General features: G+C 39.6%; 1 protein-coding gene and 1 long non-coding RNA gene across 3 annotated transcripts in view; one reads left to right on the top strand and one right to left on the bottom strand.

The window, feature by feature from the left end:
- Window positions 1-8,039, bottom strand: part of RASAL2 (RAS protein activator like 2) — a gene marked incomplete at its 5' end in the record, with an annotated part of 242,109 nt that extends 234,070 nt beyond the window's left edge. Inside the window, one exon of one of the 2 annotated variants that reach the window (XM_081947703.1) lies at window positions 7,515-8,039. In XM_081947703.1, coding sequence (XP_081803829.1) covers window positions 7,515-7,665 — 151 coding nt within the window. The remainder of the gene's footprint in view (window positions 1-7,514) is intronic. The other variant, XM_081947702.1, reaches the window with a different exon arrangement.
- A 147-nt stretch (window positions 8,040-8,186) lies between these two features.
- On the top strand, window positions 8,187-12,244 carry LOC309389397. The gene is made up of 3 exons (XR_014174940.1): window positions 8,187-8,255; window positions 10,892-11,080; window positions 12,168-12,244. It is a non-coding gene; the product is annotated as an uncharacterized lncRNA (long non-coding RNA).
- The last annotated feature ends 11,800 nt before the right edge of the window (window positions 12,245-24,044 follow it).

The raw sequence follows: 24,044 nt of genomic DNA, 5'->3' as shown, positions 1-24,044 counted from the left end.
TTGTCTGTCTTGTAGGTGGTTTCTGTTTCGGCTCTCCAGAGGGCTAGTTGTTTCGATTTGTCCCAGAGTGCTGGGTGGATTTTGTTGCTGAGTTTGAGGTGAAGAATGAGTAGGTCTCGGTTGGTATGGTCTAGTAGGAATCTTTTCCTGTGGAGTTCGTTTCTGAATTAGCGCTTACAAACCTCTAAACACAGACCCCACCACCTACCTGGAAAAAACCACCAAATCCATAATAAAAGCCTCTCCAATCAGTGAAGAGATCCAGCAAAAAATCATCCCCAGAGAGAAATCTTCCAGATGCCCCAAACTCTATTGCCTCCCCAAGATACACAAAGAAGGAACACAACTCAGACCCATAGTCAGCTCCACAGGCTTACCTCTACAGAATCTTGCCAAATTCCTCGCCAAACAACTCCAACCCTACGTAGAATCCATCACCTCACAGATACAAAACTCACTCCACTTCATAGAAACAATAAAGAAACAAAACCTACAACCCGGTGACCTACTCGTGAGTTTCGATGTCATATCCCTCTTCACCCAAGTGCCTATAAAAGAAGCCTTGACAGCTATCCAGAACAAATACAACCCCACTAAACACATCCTGGACCTGACCAACCACTGCCTAACCAACACGTACTTCATCCATAATGGAACAGATAGAAGGAGCACCCATGGGATCATCCCTCTCACCCGTCATCGCAAACATACACATGAAACATTTTGAAACCAATGCCTTAGATAAATCTGAACACAAACGCAAACTCTGGCTTAAATATGTTGATGACACTTCCATGATTGGGCCACACGGGAAAGAAAAACTGGACAACTTCCTCACACATCTCAACAGCCTACATCCCAAAATACAATTCACCATGGAAATAGAAGCAAACAAACAACTTCCCTTTCTGGACGTCCTAATCTACAAAAAACCCAATGGCTCCCTAGGACACACCATCTGCCAGAAAAAAAAAAAACCACCAACCGCTACTTAAATGCACAATCCCATCACCACCCTGCACAGATCAACTCTGTAGCCAAGACCCTCATCTCCAGAACCAAACGCCTAGCCGACAAAGACCACCTGAAAGCTGAATTACACACTCTCACAAACGTATTAATCTCCAACGGATTCCAAAGAAAAACAATTACCAACCTAATCCAAAGGGAGACTCCCCCCAAAAACCGAGACACAAAACAGGACAATGGCATTGCCCTCCTCCCTTACATCAAAGGCACCACAGATAAAATCAGCAAAATTCTCCATAAACACAATATCAAGACAGCCTTCAACACTGACCAAAAAATAGCCAACATCTTAAGAAACCCCAAAGACAAAATCCAGCTAGAAAACCAAGGAGTCTACAAAATACCATGCAACATCTGCCCTGCAACATACATAGGACAAACGAACAGGAGAATAAATGTACGCATCGCAGAACATAAGAACGCAGTAAAAGAAAAAAGAAAAAAACTTCCTCCCTTTTCCAGCACCTTAAAGCTACAGGACATGAAATTAATTTTGAAGGAACCAGGTTAATCTCCAAAACAGAACACTTCAACCAGAGAATAATTATGGAAGTTATCGAAATAGAAATAGAAATTTAATTTGTTAGCCGCACCCTCTCCACAAGGGACTCGGGGCGGCGTACAATAAAATATACATACATACATATAAACATAAAAATACACACATATACATACATATACATACATGCATGGAGGAGGTAATAATTAAAAATACATTACATTAATCTACAGAAGTAGAGAAACACCCCCACAACATGAATAAATGCGATGATACCTCCTGCCTACCAGACATCTGAAAACCAGCCCTAGTCAACAAACGAACCCCACCCACCACCCATGCCGTTACAACACAAAACAACAATAGACACACAGCCAGCACCAATCAGCACCAATCTACTAATCATGATACAACCACCCAACCAATCATTCCACTTACTGAAACAAAGCCATCACTCCACACACACACACCAAGATTTATAGAAAGATGGCAGCTCTGATCACACTTTAAGCCCAAAACCCAGCCTGAAGATGGCGAGTGAGACCTCACTGAAACATTGCCAAGACAATCTCAATCTTACACAGGAAAAGACCTGAATACAAGACCAGCATATATATATAGCATTTGTGCTGATAAATAAATAAAGGGAGACTAGTATAGATCTATTTCAAGCTATTTAGCTCTCATCAGCTAGCCATACCCTTACTGGGAATTGAACCTGGGCTGTATTACATATTAGGCAATTGTATTAGCCACTAAGCCACAGGCTCTCCTCCTTGATCAACTAAGCCAGGGAAATAGGTATGTATTGTGTCACAACCCCTAGTATGCCCAAATATGGGCGGGAGCATATTGCTTCCCTTTTCTGTCTATCGGCTCACCCTAGGAGCCATCCATATGCAATAGCATAATGAAAAAACAAAATAAAATGCATAATTATATATTAAAACAGTCAAATCCATCTGATCATGTACTTCTTTTGTCCACTTAAACCAAACAGGGTCCTGTATTTTTCCTTTTCTGATAAGCTAGAAACAATTATTTGTTTCTTTGAATATTTCATTACCCATTATACTTGAAAAATAGAGATCACTATATTTTCATAGATTTTAATTTCAAGAGATATATGAATATATAACAGAGCAGCAGCAATTTTAGGACTATCTACTAACAGTCTATCAGTAATGCAGGATACCAAAATTTATTAACATCTTACATGGCAGCTAATTTTGGAATATTCAGCACTCAATTGCTAATTGCTAATGTTTGTGTCTTAGAATACGTGGTTATTCAGAAATAACACTGAATTTCCCAAAAGCACAGAACTAATTACAACTTTGTGAAGTGAACTAGTTCATTGCCTGACAATCATTCTAATTCACAGCAAGAGAAAACAGAGAAAAAGCCAATGCAATGAAAGCCTACTATTGGATCCCCCAAACAATGGGGAATGCAACCTCTTTATGAGTAATAACTGAAAAAGAGATAGAAAGCTCTTGAACACTGGAGTGGGAGGGTGGTGAGGATTCCATTCTGCTAGAAAGAAAGGACAATAATTCATATAATAATCAGATAATTATAAGCAGGAACTTATGGGTTCTTAGGTTTTTCTATGACAGTTATCAGAGAAGGTTCTTTTGATAATTTATATACAGGCTGTTTTTTCCTTTAACTCGTTTCCATATGTCAACAGGACTTTTAGCGCCGTGGATTTCCTTGTCAACAAACCAGGCAGGGATAATGGAATACTCCTTAATTCTGGTCCACAGAAAGAGTTATGGTTCTCACCCTTATTCTTTTTCTTTTAGAGAAATGTTCTATCAAAGGCATATTCACAGATTCGGGTACAGATTATGGAGGGAAAAAGAATGGAAACCTCTAACCCAGGATAGTGGAAACACCAGTTCTGGGATAGAGAGCAACCTTTCTTAGGCATTCTTAGTAACAGGCTCTTTCTGCCTTTCAGGCAAATTAATGAAGGGCCTCAATTAAGTATGAAAATTAAAAAGAGCAGCCATAGCCAATGCTTTTGAGCTAGAACATAACCTAAGGCTTCTTAAACTTTTTGTTCTCAGGACCTTGTCTCACTTCCCAATTGACACATTTGTAGAATATTTATTATATCATGTCAAAATAATAAAATTAATATTAACATATTTTTCATGGAAAAGCCCTATATTTTTTTAACAAATCAAAAGTAAGAATAAGAATGAGATGATTTTAAACTTTTGTAATCTTTAATATCTGATAAATAATTTTAATTTCACGGAACCCTAATAATGTCTTGTGAGCCCCCAGAGGTTCTTGGACCACACTTTTTTAAAAAATATTGACCTAAAGTATTGTAAATATGTTTAATGTTAAAAGCTTCCTCTACTTTTGTCACTGCTTATAGCATCTGAAACTTTTTCAGTAGAAGTCAATAGTGGCCATTCCATTTTACAGAGACAAATAATTTTAACCTAACATAGTGACAAATTGCAAATTATTTGATATGGCAGTTTGCCTAGAAGTATACATGATATTACCACACTTTTATAGTAACAAGACCTAGTCAAATTAATATTACCAGCTTACTCATTTCATCTCCTTTATTGTTTGGGTTTAACTTGGCAGCAACTGCTTAAGCTTATGTTTCAGCAGTGCCTGGAAGTCCAGTAATATTTTAGTGTTCACCAAAACATTTGTATTAGCTTCCCTTGCATAACAAATAAGGAAATAAATAGTGAATTGTCCCTCAGAGGGGAAGGACTGTGTAGTCTGACATAGTTTGGAACAAAACAGGCATAAACGCAATATTCACCATCTTAAATTGCTAGTTTTAAGACTGAATCATGATGCATTTTTATCACAGAGAACACATGAGGCTATAAAAATCTGAGTATGGGAATAGGCGAGGCATTCTGATACAGATTTATTTTAGGAGGTTACATACCAGGGAAGGCTTGAAAAAGAAATAGGAAATAACACTGAGTTTTGTACACCAGCCAGATCACTAAATAATTTGACATCCTTTTTCCAGTCTCTCAACAACCTTTGCTATAAATACAGATACCAAATGAATGCAAGTCAGTAAGTACAAAAGCACATGATGAACAATGGCAATATCTTCAAGCAGTCATTAATAATAATCCAAAACACATCTGGAAAGAGAGAAAGATGAGATTCATACTCTGCCCATTCATACTTATATATTAAATATGTCGCCTATATTAAATATGTCAAATGTCTCTTGGAAATTTACAACATCATCCAATTCATTAGAATATTCATAGTGTAATAACCTGTAAATGGAATAACTTGGAAAAATATGCATGCGAAATGCAAGACCTCAAAAATAAACAAAAAGAATCCAGTAAATGATGATAATCTCAGCACAAACATTATTCTAAATAATTCTGTTTTGAGCCGAAGTGTTAATAAAGTGGGGACTCATCTTATCTCAGAGGAGAAGCGGGCACAGCAAAAGAGAAGCAGTATCTGTGGGTGGGTCAAGACTGGTCAAACAAAATGGTCATGCTTCTGATTTCTTATAAACACCAGCACTTAAATACAGATCTCAAGCTGATAGAAGTTCAGATCATAATGCTTCCACATTGCTTTCAAGTGAATAATGGATTTATTCAAAATTAGCACAATGGGCAGCTTGCTAATAATTTTCAGCACCTTCATATTTTAGCATGTTCTGAAATAAAGATTCCCTACCAGTCTTTTTAAAAAGTTATATGAACCTACATGCCCATCTGAAAGTAAATTCTATTGAACTTACTAAGACTTTTTTGAGCAATTATGCTCACAAGAATGGCATCAGTCTGAGATCATTTTCAGGCTTCTGTGTTTCACCACTATTATCCAGAGAGCTAAACCGATTTATTTTCTTCTTAAATGCTATTAATTGAATTTGATGCAAAGCTAGCTTTAATTACTTATTTTATGACACTGTGATTTATTTCCCATTGGAGAAACTACTTCCTTTATTCCTCTTTCCAATTCCTGAACTTTAGATCCTGAGAAAGACTCTAGGAGCACCTTGATGGTTCTGAAGCTGCCCTTCACTTAGACCAAACAGACCAGAGTGAAGTTTTCAAAAGAGGTAGAAAATGTCAGAGGTACAATCTTTTTCCCTTTCCTTCTCTTTTGCACAGAAGAATTTATTGCTGCAACTGCAGCAATTTGAGGCAGCACAGTAATTTTCTCTTATTCTTTTCAATATTAGAAATGAAGAAAAAAAGAATGCCTTCAAACTATAGAAGGACCAAATATGAAAACTCTCTTAAATTAATATTAGTAATAAAGCCTTATCTTGGATTATGACTATGTGGTTAAAATTTCACCAAAACCAGAACAACACAAAATAATTTTGGACATTCAACAAAATTTCCACCTGCTGCTGGATCCAATGGCATAGTTATATAGAGATCTGACAACAAATATAAACAATAGTACTTCTGAACTTGAGAGGTAAGGAGGGAGGTATTAACACAATGCTGAAAAGAAAGGAATTACTTTTTAAAGGCATAAAGAGGAACAACTGATGCCAGAAGGTGGTAATCATACATACTATTAAAACATTCACATTACATTATATTTTGATAAACAGCAGCAGAGCATTGAGGCACCATCTTAAACCTTGGATTAGCAATTAATCCCCATCCCAACAAATGTAACAAATACAGCACAACCATGTGACACACAAGAAAACATATATTGCACAAAATTAATTTTCAGTGAAAACTGATCAGTGGAACGGCTTGCCTCTGGAAGTTGTGGGTGTTTAAGAATAGATTGGACAGCAATTTGTCCACAATGGTATAGATAGGATCTTCTGCTTGAGCAGAAGGGTTGGACTAAAAGACCTCCAAGGTCCCTTCTAACTCTTGTTATTCTGTATAAAATGTGAAACCTATATATCATCAACAAAGTATCAAAAGGGGGAAATATCTCTTCTGATATCTTCATGAGAAAGTATTCATATATCAAAGGGAGTTATTCTTCTAAAACAGAATTCAAACTCAAAGTTTGCAATCACAAGCTATAAGACACTTCAGCATTTTCAGAGATAACTGAACATACATCATACATCCAACATACATCCAAAAGTATACTATGGAATTTAGAAATTATTATAATCCCTGCCCTGAATAAAGAAATAAAGCCAAAATGGCTATATGGGTAAAAAGGAGGGAGAACCATGAGGGTGCCTGCACTTCACAACTGCACAGAATGATGAAGCAACTGTTTCCAAAAGGTGGGTTGGAAGCAGAGGATTCAGTAAATGGCATCCCTTTACAAACAGAGCTATAAAGGTGATTCACAAACCAGACAAATGAGACCCACTGATGTTCCAAAAAGCAAACACATCTTGCCACATTAATAATATGCTTGAAAGTATCCCGAACAAAGCAGATGAAACACTATGCAAAGGACTTAAACACTATGCATAGAGAAGCCAGGGTGGGGTTATGCAGTTGGTTAAGGTGTGTCAGAAAGTGGTACAAAATTTTTCTGCTTTACTTCCAGCTGCATGCAGCAGCTACAGCCAGACAACTAAAAGCTCTTGACAGTCCTGAGGAGATAATCCTTCAGAGCATAGAGGCTCTAACTGCAACATTTTTAAAGCTGGCTGGCTTGGAAAGGGAAGTTGGCGATATGTGTACCTGCCGATGGCCCAGAACGAAGGGATGGAACCGCGAGTAGGTGGATGGGGAAATCAGGTGAAGCAATCCAATCCCCCCAACTGGAAAGAACTCAGCAGGGTGGGGGGGGGGGGAGAGCCACCCTAGCCAGCCCGGGGAAATGGGAATCCACCCGCTTCGCTTTGTCCTTCGGCAGGAGAGGGAGATGGGAAGAAAGGGAATTTTACAGGCAGCGCGGACTAAGTGTACAGAAAGGGATGGGAAGGTGAGGCTGGAGAGATGAGTTGGAAGAGGCGCGGGAGAGCCAGGAATCAGGCGCGCGTGGGGCGGGGAAGGCTTTTTTCCCTTACCGTAGACCCGGAGCCAGCCCTGCCGCTGACAGACCGATTCCCTTAGGATCCGCTCCAGAGTGCTGGCTGCCCCGACGAGATCCGCGGGTCCGGGTAGAGAATTCTTCAGCCGCTCCAAGCAAGAATCTTCTCCTTCCCCGGCGTGCTCCATCCGCTGCTGCCGCTGCCCCACGGCGGGGTCAGCCACGACCAAAGCCCCTTCAGCCCGTCACTTCCTCGGTCTTCCACTACAGCTTTGCCCCGGCTGGCGGGACCCGCCCCCTTCCCGGTCACTGGCTGCAAGCGCGCCGCTGCTCCATCCCGAGGCCGCCTCCTGGGACGAGCTTGGTCGGCGTCCCGCTTGCAACCCACACTCGGAGCTCCGTCGCCCCGTGCACGGCTTCTCCCTCAGCCCCGGCGGCATCCCAGGGAGGAGCAATGGAGCACCGAGCCCTCAGCCGGCGACCCGACCTCCTCGCTCCAAGCAGGCACGGGTGGACAGTCGCCGGTTGCGAAGGAGAATCTCGGCCAGGCGTACTCAATCGCCCATCGACACCTACCTCCACGCCCTCCTCGGCTCCCGAGCGAGCGTCGTCATCCTCTTCCAACCGCTGATTGGCAGTATGCAAACGAGGCAGAGGCCCTGGTGGGACTCGCAGGCAGCGGCTCGGGTTTTTTGTTTTTCTCTCTCTCTTCTCTTCGCCTTTGCTCAAGGAGTTTGTTTTTTGTCTTGGCTGAAGTCCCAGGTAGACAAGCAGCCAGGTATACTGAATAGTACACGCCTAGTAGGCTCGCGCACCCAAGGCAAAATGGAGTAGGAAGTTTTGTATGCAAAAAGTGCTGCCGGGTTTGGGGTTTTGTAGGGAGCTGTGACCATCTGGCGTCGCAAAAGGTGTAGTGCTCTCTTTATCACTTCGCAAACGAATTTATTCTGGTGCAAATTTTACTAAATCAAAGCGTCTCCAGAAAAGCAAAGCTTTAAAAAGAAGCGTGCAAGCAAAAATGCATATTTACAGCCACGGCTGTTTTTCTGATCGGAGGAGAGAAGGTCCAGACATGGCTGGATCAAATGAAAAATCAAGCCTCTTGTTTAAAACTTGGATGCGTCCTTTTGCAGTAGAACACTGCACAGAAGCAAATTGTTTGGATGCTATGTTGCACTTTCCAAAAATGGAAAAGGCTGGATACTCCACCTCTGTTTCAAAAGCATTTGCCTCACGAAGACCAGGTTATTTCTCCTTTCATGTGAAGTAGTTGCTAGGTGGGCTTAACTAGCACTAAGGTAGCTCTGAATTACAGTGATTTGTTGTTATCAGTTATGTTTTCACAATCTTGCTTTGAAATGGTCTGTGACTGAAGAGCAGTGATAAAGCACTTCTCTTGAAAAAAAAATCCCATATTTAGTCCCAGGTGTTTCCCCATAGGATTGGTGAAAAACAGCTGTTTGAAACCCCCAAAGCTGCTGACCAAATGCCAGATTTGTTTATCTGACCTGCTTGGAAGGAATTGGATAATCGAACTAAGAGCCAGAATTCCAGGACATCCTGGTAGCGTTAGTTTCCTGCAAGAGGATGGACAAGACAGAGATTTTTTTTTTAAAAAGTGATTTTTTTTTTACAAATCTAATCATTAGATCAAAAGTTGCTTAAAGAAAATGTGTAACTGAACAATGCTGTGTATTTGTAAGTCACAGGTATGACACAGCTGCTGCTACATACTTTGTTTCTTACAGTTTTCTGTTACATTTAGAAATTTACACTAAAATGGTAATTTTTAAGTATATCTTATAAAAAGCTTTAGGTGGAAAGCTGTCAGAAAGGTTTGCTGGATATTGATTTAATGCATTTCAGTAGTTTTGGGGGAAGTCACTCATGATTGGAACTAACTTAAGAACTCATTTTCCTGAAGTTAGTCCCATTTATCCTGCAAGTTTTTGGTGTGTAGATCAAGGTTACTTGAGTAGGTTTCTCTGTTAATTTAAAACATTAGTGGTAGGACAAAGATTAGTATCAGGGAAGTAATTTAGGATATATCTAATTTTTGATATTAGCTGCAAGGAGGCAAAGAATACATACTCCAAAGTAGGAAAACCAAAAACCTAGTCTTCTTAAGCGGTTCTCTGAGGTTGGCTGGCTTGTCGTGATGATGATTCATTTAGATAGGCAATTTCTTTCTGTTCAAAGTTTGCTAATTTTGTTCTAGAGAGTTGCCTTATATTTAGTGGCATCTTTAAATAGCTTCAAGGATTCTTATTTCAATAGAAACAGCTAGCAAGTATCTGTGTAGTGCCATTTTGAATTACTGTATATTCTTTGATTTGTACCTTACTCTGCCATCCAAGCTCTAAATTGCTGCTGTCTTGGCTCCTTTTATATCGGAGGTAATATTTTAGAACTGCCTTAAGTTACATTTATTTCACCAAGCTATTATGTGATGTATTTGATTTTGGCTCTGTGCTGTAGAAAGCAAACTACTATCATTTGTAAGTATTTAAAAGCTTAATATGCTTTGCGTTTCAAATTACAAATGCTGTATCTTGCATACTAAATGTCATTGTCTAGAACACAGAACATAGAATAATAGAGTTGGAAGGGACTTTGGAGTCTTCTGGTTCAACCTCCAGCTAAAGCAGGAGATCCTGTACCATTCAGGACAAATGGCTTTCCAGTGTATTCTTGAAAACCTCCAGTGATAGAGCACCCACGACTTCCGGAGGCAAGCCTTTCCATTAATAAATTGTTCTCGCTGCCAGGAAGTGCCTTGGTTCTAAGTTGAATCTCTCTTTAATAATATTCCACCCATTAGATCTTGACCTTTCCTCAGATACTTTGGAGAATGGGTCAACCTTTTCTTCTCCGTGACAGTTCCTCGAGTACCAGTACACTGCTATCATATCACCCCTAGTCCTTTTCTATGTTAGACTAGATATACCCAGTTTTCCTCAATCAGTCTTCATATGGTTTAGCATCCAGACCTCTTATCATCCTTGTTGGTCTTCTCTGCACTCTTTCTGGCGTCTCAACATCTTTTTTGTATCATCGTGATCAGAATGGGATGCATTATTACAAGTATGGTCTCACCAGTGCAATATAAAGCGGTACTGTCACTGAATGTGATCTTGAAACTATCCCTCTGTTGATACATCCTATTTCTGCACTAGCTTTTTTGGCATCTGCAGCACATTGCTGACTGATACTTAAATGGTGATCTATCCCAGAGGTGTGTTCCTACCGGTTTGGCCCAGTTTAGCCGATTAGGTAGTAACTCGGCCTGCCACAACCCGAACCGGTTTTATCAGTGGCGGCGCTATCTTGATTTGCGGTTCTGCGCATGTGCAGAACAATCTTCATTGCAAAATTTTAATTTTTCCCCTTTTCTAATATTGTGCGCATGCGTAGACCTTTTTAGGTGCAAGTGCACGGAGCAAAGCTGGCAATAATTCTAGTAGCAATCCACCCCTGATTGATGCCAGCATTTTGATTCTCATCAACTCAAGGTTGATTCACTCTTCCATCCTCCCAAGGTCAGTAAAATGAGGACCCAGATTATTGGGGGCAATATGCTGACTCTGTAAACTGCTTAGAGCAGTGTTTTTCAACCACTGTTCCGCAGCACACTAGTCTGCCGCGAGATGTTGCCTGGTGTGCCGTGGAAAAAATTGAAAAATTCGAAAGATTAAAAAAAAAAAAAAACCAGGAGGACCGGAGCAGGAGGAGACGGAGTAAATATAAAAGTAATAATAAAAGTAAGGGCTCGCCTCTTGCACACGGGCGTTCCGATCAGATCTGCCTGGCGGGGATGAGAAGCGAGGAGGCAGAAAAAGAAACGGAGGCTAAGGAGCTTCCCCCCCGCCTCCTCCCAGCAAAAATCTAACCGGGGAGCTGGGCGGGCAGTAGCAAATTAGCCGATCACGCCGCGTGATCAGCTAATTTGCTACTGCCCGCCGGCTCCCTGATAAGATTTGGGGGGGGGGGGGAAGAAGCTCCTTGTCTCCGTCTCTTTTTCTCCCTCCTCGCTTCTTGGGGCTCCACCAATGGGGGAGCAAGGCCCGCCCAGCGCCAGGCTTTGGGCTAACACAGAGGTCTGCAAAGGTGGCTGTTTTAAGACTGGTGGACTTCAACTCTCAGAATTCTGGGAGTTGAAGTCCACCAGTCTTAAGAGCCAATTTTGCAGATCCCTGCCTGGGCTAATATGATTGATGCCCTTGGTGGACTTCAACTCTCAGAATTCTGGGAGTTGAAGTCCACCAGTCTTAAGTGCCAATTTTGCAGATCCCTGCCTGGGCTAATATGATTGATGCCCTTGGTGGACTATAAAAACTAAATACAGAGAGAGACAGAGAGCTGTTGACGAAGAGCTACGTGTGTGTCTTTCTTCGATTCCAGCCAGAATATCAGCTTTGTGTTCAGCCAAACAGGCCCAGGTTGCGCACTGAATAAAGTATTTTATAATTTTTCATATTTCTGTTTACTTACTATTTCATAATAAAGTAATTATAAAATACTTTCTTTGTGTTTATTTGATTCCTATTCAAGAGAATTACTTTATATATAGTCAATATAGGCACAGAGTTAAATTTTTTAACATTTTCTAATGGTGGTGTACCTCGTGATTTTTTTCATGAAACAAGTGTGCCTTTGCCCAAAAAAGGTTGAAAAACACTGGCTTAGAGAGGCTCTACAGCACTGTGAAGCGGTATATAAGTCTTAAGTGGTATTGCTACTAGAACAACTAGATGCCTTTCACTGCTGAGCCAGGTACCACTTATTCTATATCTCTGCATTTGGTTTTCATTGCCTATGTATAGAATCTTTCTTTTTCTCATCACTGAATCGCTTTTTGTTGGATAAGCCCAGTGCTCAAATCTGTCATGGTCCTTCTGAATCCTGAGTCTGTCAATTAGCTAAAAATTTTTTTGAAAAATTTGAATTTACCCTTCTATTCCCTCATCTAGATCATTTATGCAGATTTTAAAGAGCACTGGGGCTAAGATAGTATCTTGAGGTACCCCACGGCAAGCTTACCTTCATGTAGATGTAGTTCCACTGAGGACTACATGATAAGTGTGGTTGTCAGTCAGTTGCGAACTGGCTAACAACTAGGTTGTCTATTCCACATTGTTCTATCTTACCAAGAAGTTGGCTTTGGTCTACTTATGTTCATAGCCTTATTCATTAATTTAATCATTTTGCCAAAGAAGGCAATAAGGTTGTCTGTCATGGTCTGTTTTGACAAACCCATGCTGGCTTTAAGTACTTGTCTTGTTTGTTTCTAGGTGATCATAAATACCGCTCCTTAATTATCTTTTCCAAGATCTTCCTAGATATTGATGTCAGGCTGCCAAATACCAGAAGCAATTATGTGAAAACAAGTAATTCAAGCCACCAGATGTTACCTGACAAATCAAATGCTAATGTGCCATGCAATTCTTTGTATAGAAAATTCATGAGACTAATACCTACTCCACTTTAGTGGTAGAAATGCACAATTTTTAACTGGTAGATTTAATTTCCAAAGGATTTGGATATATGTTAATGGCAACAAAGTATTTGCTATTCAATGTAGTAACATCAGAAGAAATATTTAAGTACAATTATTACTATTAAATTTACATCCGTCTTTTATTTTATAGAATTCAAGGTGGCATACATTATGCACCCATCCTTACTGCTCAAGAAAAAACAACCCATGAGGTGGCTTTGACTGAGAGTGAGTGACTGGCCTCACCCTACCTAAGAAATTGAACTCATAGTCTTACACTTTCTAAACTAGCACTTCAACCACAACTCCAAACTGGCCTTCCCATAGTTAATGATACCACAATGTTTCATAAAAGAATGAAACAAGGACTTAACATATTTTGGCTAATTTTATAAATAATGAGCTTCTAATACCAGTATGAGTGTACACATATACTAATCTGTAGCTTAAGCAGGATTTATTTATATTCATCTGTAGTTTATCCAGGGTTTATTAGCCTGCTTAGAGAGGGCTGTAAAGCACTGTGAAGCGGTATATAAGTCTAAGTGCTATTGCCATTTAATAAACCACAATTGACAAGATTTTCAAAGTACATTAACCAAAAGCTAAGCCAATCACTTTATAGCTTAAAGCTATGGTTCTATAGTTGAATAATTACGTTAACTAATTAGAAGAATTAGCCAGATTTGTACCATCCCACCCATTTTCTTTAAGTTCTTATAATAATAGTATTTTATTGGACAAATAAAAAAATACCATCTTAACCTGAATATGCTATTTAATTATCAGCTGGGTCTCCTAGAGCTAGAATAAAAATCTACAGACTTCTCCTCCTGGGACAGTTATAAAGAAATTTTTTTAAACTAAAAATGTATTTCATTCCTGATATTGCCAAATATGTTGGGGTTACGAGTTCCAGAATTCCAAGTTTCCAAAAATCCAGTTATGTTCTTCAACTGTAAGGAAGGTTTGCAATTGTTTCAGATGGGGAGTATTTCTGATTTTACAAGTGCCATAAATAAACATTTAAAAAGCTTAAAAATATATGTGGACAATTTTTTAATTTTTAATGTGAAGGCCCTGGATGCTTTTATTTTTGAGATGCTCTGGGTGCTTCATTTCCAATCCTTTAATTGCAGCAAGGTAGAATAGTAAAAATATGGTAGAGTCCCTACTCCCCCAGATTCAAACAGAGATTAAATAATTATTGTCAAGGGTGTTTAAGACAGTCCTTCTTAAAGTGTGGTCCAAGGATCCCAGGGGGAGGGGGTGTTCCATAAAAATCAAAATTATTTGCCAGATACTAAAGTTGTTTGCCAAAATTCAGAACAATGTCCTTATTCCTGGAAACTGGTTTTCTTGTTATAAAATACGCTACCTAGAGCTAGTTAACTGTTTCCTCCTCTGGTTTAATTTATGGTTTTAGCCTTCTGTTTAGCCTTGCAACACAGTTGGTTTTTTCATATGGGATGCTACAATGCACAGACCATGTGGCTATTCCTTTTGCTATTATGGGAACTATTACATCTCGCTACCTCTCAGCCCTGACCTTTGGTGTCCTGTTCCTGGGGCCCGTGTGAAAAGGCATTGTTTACCATCTATTCCTCCTAATCTGCCTATTGTAGAAAAGGATCCCTTTGCAAAAATGGCGACACATTTTCCTTTCTCCCTCACAAGTTGCAAAAAAAGGGCAAGGCAGCTTTGCAGAAGGCTTTTCATCATAGCAACCCTGAAGGATTTCTCTGCCAATGACCAAATACACAGATGCAACATGAATTAGAAATGGAGGAGGGGTGCTGGCGATTGACTGGATTTCCTGTTCATGGAATGGAAAGGAGGGTGAGGGGATTTATTTATTTTTTTCACCTTTTCCAAATAGCTGGCCTGGCTCGACCATAACTTAGTAACGCTCCTGATGGGTTTTTTAATTTGGCAATTTTATTAGGGGATTTTAAATTGTGTTTTTTAACTGTCTTTCACTTAAGTCCATCCTCCTCCATGCACATATGTATATGTCTCTGTTTTTGTATATATGTTTGTCTTATGTGTATTTTTTATCTGCTTGATTGTACGCCGCCCCGAGTCCTTCGGGAGAGGGTTGCGGCTAATCAAATAAAATTATTATTATTATTATTATTATTTTTGGCCACATCAGGATCTGCAGTAACTCATGGGTGGGACAGTGAGTGTCAATTCTTACACCCTCCTGTTGACACAGGGAAAACTGCTGGCTCAGGATATTCATTCTTTGCAGACTCTCTGTTCTGAATTGGCAGAACTGAAGATGAACACAAGCCACTTTTGCCCCTCAAAAGCACTTTAAACTGCTTTTGAGGGATAGGGAAACAGTAACAATGTGGATATGGAATTCTCCTGGGGGGAAAAACAGACAAGAATATTTTGTTCTCATAAATCTATTCAGTCCTATAGTCTAAGGCAAGGGTGGCAAACTCAATTTCATTGAGGGCTGCATCAACATTGTAGTTGTCCTTGGGGGATGGGGGGACGTGGCAAAGGTGGGCGTGGCTGGGTGGTCACAGCCTAATGGGTGGGCATGGCCAGCTTGACGTTGCTTGTGTTGTGGGGTGCTTGGTGATCAGGCATGGCTGGGGGGGGATAGAGGAGTCTCTGGAGGAAGGGGGCAGGACCAGAGCGGGTACCGGGGCCTAATCCACCAGAGGAACAAAGACAGGCAGAGGTGTTGCTGCAAGGCAGGCCAGCCATCATTGCTACACTGCGGCTCCTACACTCTTGGCCCCTGCCATCAAACCTTGTCCTCCATCAAGCCAGCCACCTGCCCTGTCCACCCATCCCATTCGCAAAGGCCCCAGCAGATGGGAAAGGCAAGGAGCCCCCGTTTCCCAAGAGGCAGCTGGGATTCTGCAGCCTGCACAGCGAAGGTGGGTCCAAGCCCTGCGACTGCTGGGCTGATGCTCCAAGCAGCAGATAGAGGCACGTGATCTGGCCTGCCAGAAGCATTGGGCTACTGTGTAGCCACCTGCTCTATCACAGTTGCGGCGGACATGGGCAAAGACAGATGGGTTGCAGTGAGGCAGCCCAGATGGTCACTGTCATGACCACTCTGCAGCCCATGCATGCTCGGCCCCCTCCTTCAAATCTCAATCTCCAGCAAGCCTGCTTCCCACCCTTTCCATCGTTGGGACCACCGAGTTCCTGCAACTGGCCTTAGAGCCAACGCATTGGGCCACCCTGCACCACCTGGCAGGTGCACAGGAAGCATCAAGTGCGCGAGCACTGGAGTTCTGGAGAAAGGAAGCACACAGAATGCAATCAGCCTGCAGGGCAAGATGGTCCCTGGGGACGCCAGGCCATGCACGCACTCACTGCCTCCTGTGCGCACGCCCAGGGGGCAGAGTGGGGGCTGACTTTCGCGGGCTCCAGGGCGTGGATTTAAGGGTGGCCGTATTCCAGCCTGGATGGCCGCCACCAGTTTGTACATTGGCACCCGATCAGCCTGGGCTGGGCCGAGGCACCACGGGCTGGTCCTTTGCTGCTTCCAGGGCTTCATGGGCCGCATCTGACCCGCAGGCCTTGAGTTTGACACCCCTGGTCTAAGGTAAGAGATATTCTTGTGTAACACTCGCTCTTATAGCAGAAATCACAAGTAGTACATATTTATTCATTTCTATTTAAGCCTGCTTTTCCTTCTAATACTTCTTTGAGGCCATAGCGAGTTGTTAAATTGGAACTGGCAAGCGGTGGTTTATGGTTGCCCTTCGCACATAGGATATAAAACCAACGTTGCAATTTACAGTTCTATTTTGAAAGGTAAAACGTACCACAACCACTCTTGTGTTGTCTTTCTACAACCATAGCCAAAAATTACGATTTTCTTCATTCCCCTCTTCACACACGTCCCCCCTCCCCACCTTACCCCAAACTGCTACCTTCCACTATTCTGATTCTGATATTCAGGTACTATAAGGAAACATAGGAACCATCTGAGCAGTATCCCATTCTTATGGCTGCAGAAGCATTTAAGATGTTTCATTTCATAGGATGTCAAGAACCAAGTTCTGAGATGCTGATTCCAATGTGACCCTGAAATACAGTATGGGTTTTTTTTTCTTTTACAAAAGAGAAAATAACTAATTAAATTGGCCTGCTTAACTGGAGGAAAAAATGTGTGAGTCAAATACAAGCCTCCTTTTCTCACCAGCCAGCTTGCAGGTACCGGTAATTACAGTATTTAGCAGTATAAGCTTTTAAATGTCTCCCCAGATAAATGGATATAGGTTGGCAGCCTTAATCAAAGACCAAATCATCAAGCCAAACAATCTGTAAAAATGCATTGAGTATCAGCAGAAGCTCGGAATTTAGGAGGAATTATTTTACTGGGGATCTACTGTATATCTAATCTTATAATTTTTAAATCATGAAATAAACTAAGATAATGTTTAATTATATGTTATAATCAAAAGAAATGTTTGCTTCCTAGATTCCGATTTGCTTCAGATCAGTGTTATTTTCCAGTGACCTATGCAAAATGTGGGATTTTATCATAACACCTACTCAGAAGAATAAAATTATGTTATAAGGAACTATAATCACCATTAGGCTTTGCACTCTTATTTTCCAATGATGTATTTATAATTATAATTATTATTTTAGAGAGCCCATGATTATATAATGTAATGAACTACCTAATGAACCATGACACAAATTGCTAGACTACCCGCAGTTTGCTGGGTGAAAGTTAGCAACTCATGCAGCATTATGACTTATTTATATCTCCTGGGAGGTTTTACTTTTCTATGTGAAGTTGATTTTTGTGGTGGGGGTGAAGTGGGGGTGGATTCCTGACTTCCATGTAAATAGCAAAACTCAAATACTCCAATTGGGCTAGATAGTATATAATCCTATTGACATTTCCCAACTCTTTTCTCTTAAATAACGATCAACCTCACTTGACCAGTTTTAGATCATTCTTAACTTTAAATTGTTCACTCTTCTTTCAGTTTTTGATTGAACTTACAGTATACAGTAAGGAAAGCTGTATAAAATTCAGACATTTCTTTTTAGTAATATTAAAAATGCTTATTCTGTAAACATGGATAAAATTAAACTTGGTTTAGACGATCTTCTCTTTGTTCATACTGGACTTAAGGGATTTAGTGCTTAATGAAGACAAGATATCCCACTCAGCGGTGGGTTGCACATTTTGTTACCACGGGTTTGCCAGGCATGCGTGTATCTTCTGTGCATGCGCCCAGCCTTCCGCACATGGGCCTGGCTTTCCACGTATGTGCCTGGCCTTCGGTGTATGCTCCTGGCCTCTAAAACATGCCTAAATAGAACGGCATAGAGCCAGGGCAAGTGGGCAAGCTCACCCATGATTTCCGCTATCGCTTCAGGTGAACTGGTCCAAACTGGCTGAATACCACCTCTGACCCACTAAATCCCACAACCTTGGAATCAATAAGCATGATAATTATCCAATCTCATCATCTTTTTAATTCTGGAAATATAAGAAGGAACACAGCTTTGGCATTAAAGTGAAGGTAGAGTTCTAGAATTCATTCTTTAATGTTTTATGTTCACATACAATTTAAGTCTGCTGCAGTGATATTGAAAAGTTTATGAACCTGTTTTTATTTTCAATATTTCTGCATAAATATGACTTAAAATGTGATAAATTCAAAAGGGTTCACAAAGCACCACTGAATATACTTGATTTATGAGTGTATCCCAAACAAGTTTTCTTGTTCCTTACTGACTAAGCATCATTCAAGTGGATTTTTCTCCCCTTCCTCAGAGGTATGTAATACAGCTGCTAAAGGGAAAGCTATATTAGGAGGAATAATCTACTGGAGAACTTTCACTTCTGTGAGAATGTTTTGTCCATCTCTTTAAGCAATTACTGTATATAACTGCTGTCATCTTTTAAAATTGGTATTCACTGTTGCTTGGATCAGCCCAAACAACTTCATCAAACAAAATGCTTTTGGAAAGGCAGGCAGTCTTTTGGGACTAGTAGAGAGATGTTGGATTTTGAGAATGTACCATTGGTGCCTTCACAAAACATGTTCCAGCTTGGGTATGGCCAGTCATAGTGCATCGTTTTATTAGAAGGTACAGTGGTGGAAATTCTCCTCAGCACTTCTAAAAACCAAGGCACTCTATATAGTATCGTTGTGGGGGTTAGTGGACGCAGGGTTTTCCTTTAAGCTATAATCATTCTTGTGAATAAATATAATTCTTGAGTCTGGCACATGTTTTGCAGCACCGCATCTTTGATTTTTGCTCAAATTATATTAATGTCAGGATGAGTAGGGAACCACACCACGTATCAGGGCATTCTGTTTCTTTAGCTAAGTGCCAGTAGATCAGATTTAAGTATTGGTAACTGCCTGGAGAAATGCTCAATATTTCAACTTATCTTCAGGAACAACTTATAACTCTTCAAAAGAAGTATTAATTCTAATATTCTCTTTGATCCATTCCCCTTTATTAAACATATTTTTTCTAGTCTATCCGTTTACAATCCATTTCAAAATATGTGAATTTCTGCTTATTTGGGAAAACAGAATATGGTTCATTTGGTCCAGAATGAATTACTTGGTTTTTCTATGGTACCCTTAGTAATCATTTTCAGATACATAGTTCAAAGATATCTCTCTCCTTGTTTCTCACACTCTTACTCAAAGTTTGGCTTTCCCAGCCAAACCTTATCATTGGAAAGACCATTGCTTCAAATGCGTCTTATTTTATTTTCATTTAAATTTCCTTCTCCTTCATAATTTTGTCTAGAATTATCACTGTCTTTCTTTGAAGGACTTCTCCAGCACACTGTCCATTTTTATTTATTCTTGACCCCCCCCCCCCCAAACCAAACTATCTTTATTTCTTCAACATGAACTGTAAGTCTACTAAGTATGTTGATTACTTTTATTTTTCAATTTATAGCATTATCACAGATTTTTCACTTTCTATTTTTCCTTTCATAATTAATTCTTCTAAGTGTTCCTTACCTTAGTTAACAAACTCTGTCATCTTCATATTTCACATTGTTCGTGTTTGTGCTTTTTATTCTGATTCCAGCTGATCTCTCCCAATCTTGCCATTCTTCTAATACATTAGCTGTGTTAACTTAAATAGAGACTGAGATAATGAGAATGTTTGTCTCATTACCCTTTTTCTATTCTGAATCATTCTATTCCTCAGATTTAATTCTTACAATAGATCCTTGTTCATTGTAATAATTTGTCAGAAGAATAATCAGATGTTCTGGTTTATGTGTTAACTTTAATATGTTCTAGATTCTGCCATGACCTACACAGTCAAAGGGTTTGCTGTCGACAATGACTAAAAATAAACCATATTTTATTTTCTCCATTATCCATCTTTTATTTGGTACAGAGCCTTTCTTCCTTTCCAGACTCAATTATGTATTTGTAATTTTTCCCTCTCCGTGTGGCTCTATTTTTATTTCCAGGCTCTTAATGAAAACATTGCCTGTATAAGGAAAAAATCCAATTTCTGTAAATTGTCTGTCTTTGGCCCATTCTACATTCTGTTCCTGCAGCAGCCAGTTAGATGAGTGTTGAAGCTTTGGGTTCTTTGTGTTACCTGTCCCTAGTTAAAGTCATGATAGCTTGATTATTATTACAATTAATGATCCACATAAAGACATAATGGTAAAGGACACAATGTACCAGCTGCAGTGCTGGAACTTTAATGCTAATTTGGAATTAGAAAGAAGGCATTTATATAATAAATGCCCCTGGATACTGTCCCAAAAGAGGTACGAAGAGAGAATTCCATATGTCCTTTTAGAAATGACAGTACAGCATTAGGTGGACAGTAGTTTTAATCTCTTCCAACAGCAAACTCTTATCTGGCTAATAGTTTTATGCCATGCCCCAAAGAAATTCTTCCTCACTTTCTGCCAAGTTAAGAAAGGCAATTTTCTATAGCAAAACATAACCAGCTCATTCCTTGAAACCTTTGGCTCTGATCCCGGAAACCCTCTGGTGCCCTGAAGATTTGTATCAGGAAATAACTATTTTAGTTCTGGGTTTGGCCTTGCCAAATGCTATTAGGCTACTGCCAGGGGCTGTATCTTCAACGGAAGAGAATAGGGCTGACTATAACTGAGATAAGATGCTTTGTTTTTCAGGAAACTGCTCTGTATATATTGCTGTGAAATATTTCATTGCTCATTGTGATTATTATTATTTTGGGAGGAATGTAAACAAAGACAGGTTCCAAAGAACTGACATGGTAGTTTCTATGTACACAGTACCCGTAGTGTCATATTTATGAAAGAGATGCTTTAAAATTTGGAGGCGACGGAGCTTCGTTCTTCTGTGCTCAGCTCTTCTTTTGAGATGAAAGCCCCCTCTGCCCATAATGGAGTGGGAGATTCCTTCAGGCAATTGCTATTTATAGCCTTATAAATGAGACGCCTGGAATTCTTGGGATGTAACAAGCAAAAACAGTCATATTCACAGACCCAACATTTTAACCACTCAGGCCACAATGAAGTTTTGTATAAGGAGTATGGATGGGACTGTATTATTCTATGTTGCATTATCATTGGATATCAGTCTTACTCAGCTTATTACTTCCGGATATAATATTAGCCAACAGTTTATTTAGTGACTGTTCAAAGTTACAACAGCACTAAAAAAGGTGACTTATGATCATTTTTCACACTTACGACCTTTGCAGCATCCCCATAGTGATGTGATCAAAATTCAGATGCTTGGAAATTGGTTCTTATTAGGGCAACCCTAACTACTGCAGTGATTCACTTAACAACCGTGGTAAGAAATGTCGTAAATGGGGCAAAATTCACTTAACAGCTGTCTCACTTAACAACAGAAATTTTGGGCTCAATTGTGATAATAGGTCAAGGACTACCTGTATTAAAAACACACATTTGTAAAAATGATTGAGTCTGGTTTGGGTTCAGAGAGCCATTCCTGTGAATAAGGTGGCGCTGGAGGCTCATATATTAATTTTTTCAGGTTAATTTGTATTAAATAAGTTTTTTGCAAGTAAAAACAATATAGGTTTAAAGAAACAAGAAAGAAAGACAGAATGACAGACAGAAAGGAAAAGAAAGAAGGAAGGAAAAGAGAAAGAAAGAAAAAGAAAAGAAAGAAAAAGAATGAAAAGGAAGGAAGGAAAAGTGAAGTAGAAACTACAAAAGACAAAAGACAAAAAAGGAGATAGAAAGATCTAAAGGTGTGGCTTCCAATCTTTTTCATAGCAGTTATAAATACATTTATATTTTATCCTTTCTCTCTAAGTTTACATAATGGCTCCCTTCCTTGCATCTTGTGCCTTTTCAAATCCACAAATCAGCTGAGATAGCCCAGCTGGAATAAGAAGCCTGATATAATCTGAAACTAAACCATGTGAAACTACTTTCAGAATGTTCATAAAGGACTAGAGTCAAATTCCACTGAATTTGTTTCTATTTATCGTGGTGGTGGTGGGATCTAGTCAGATCAGATGTGGCACTGAAACTGGCATATACTAAAAGTAGCCAATCAGTCCCCCGAACCCTTGGCTTAGGCATTTAAAATGTTATTTTTTAAATGTTAATTAAGAAACTAGGAAAATATTAGCCCTGGAATCAGGCAGCCTGCTTAGAAAGGGCATTCTACATACAGTGGATGGGACTACAATTGAGAAGACAGCCAGCATCCATCTAAGACAGGGGTGTCCAAACTTGGGAACTTTAAGACTTGTGGACTTCAACTCCCAGAATTCCCCAGCCAGCATGGCTGGCTGGGGAATTCTGGGAGTTGAAGTCCACAAGTCTTAAAGTTCCCAAGTTTGGACACCCCTGATCTAAGATCTCAAGATGAGTTATTAAAAAGAAAAGTGTCACCTTTGAGCAGGCTTGAGTGAAACAAGCTACAAAAAAGTGAAAAGTCAGTATTCTAAGTATATTAATGGAACATTTCAATTCTCTTCAATGGAACTTATGACTTAAAGACATATTTAAAAGCTATGAATGAAAACGCACCCGTTATCCTGGTCCATTATCGTGATGTATATCACCCAGTGAAAGGATTAATCTGGATTAGTATCTGACAGGAGAGATATCCTGTTACTGCCACTGTGCTTATGTTTTTCCTTCAACTTGAAGTCTGCGCTCTGCAGTGGTTCATTTGCACCTTCAAGGTGTTCCAATGGCACCGTAGTTTTCAATCTTATCGGTGTATATGAGAAGTGACCCCTTGTTTCATTTTCGCTTGTTTGGAATCACAAGAGTAATCCCTGGAAAGATCACCTGTGATCAAACCAATTTATGGAATTTTACAACTCCCTAGTCTGATGGCAAGTCAGAAAAAAAATATTTGCAGACACAACAGGAAAATCAGCACCTCAAAACTTTCCAAAGAAATCAAATCTTTGAAGTTGAATGGAGGCTAATGTCCACAGTGACGCAGAGGATTAAATAGTGAAAATATTTATTATATAATATTTGCTGGAGTTGCTGCTTCCCTTCATCTCTTGCCAACTGTCTTTCAGAGATATACTCAGACATTGCCTCTTGATCTCACAAAGAAAGCTTTTCTTTTTCCAGCTTTTTCTTCCAAACACTTGGTGGAAAAGGATCCTGTCTGTCTGCCTGCCTGTTTGTCTGTTTGTCTGACTGACTGATTTATCTGTCTCTCTCTGTCTGTGTCTAATAATAATAATAATAATAATAATAATAATAATAATAATAATAATAATAATAATAATAATAATAATAATAATAATAATAATAATCTTTAATTTATAAACCGGTGTACAGTCATATTAAAACAGTATAAATACAAAATATGGGTCTGTCTCTGTATCTATCTATCTATCTATCTATCTATCTATCTATCTATCTATCTATCTATCTATCATCTATCTATCTATCTATCATCTATCATCTATCTATCATCTATCTATCTATCTATCTATCTATCTATCTATCTATCTATCTATCTATCTATCTATCTATCTATCATCTATCTATCTATCATCTATCTATCTATCTATCTATCTATCTATCTATCATCTATCTATCTATCTATCTATCATCTATCTATCTAT

The sequence above is a fragment of the Natrix helvetica genome (assembly GCF_964273705.1).
Source record: "Natrix helvetica genome assembly, chromosome: 3".
NCBI classification, from domain to species: domain Eukaryota; kingdom Metazoa; phylum Chordata; class Lepidosauria; order Squamata; family Natricidae; genus Natrix; species Natrix helvetica.
This window is presented reverse-complemented; position numbering and strand designations above follow the sequence as displayed.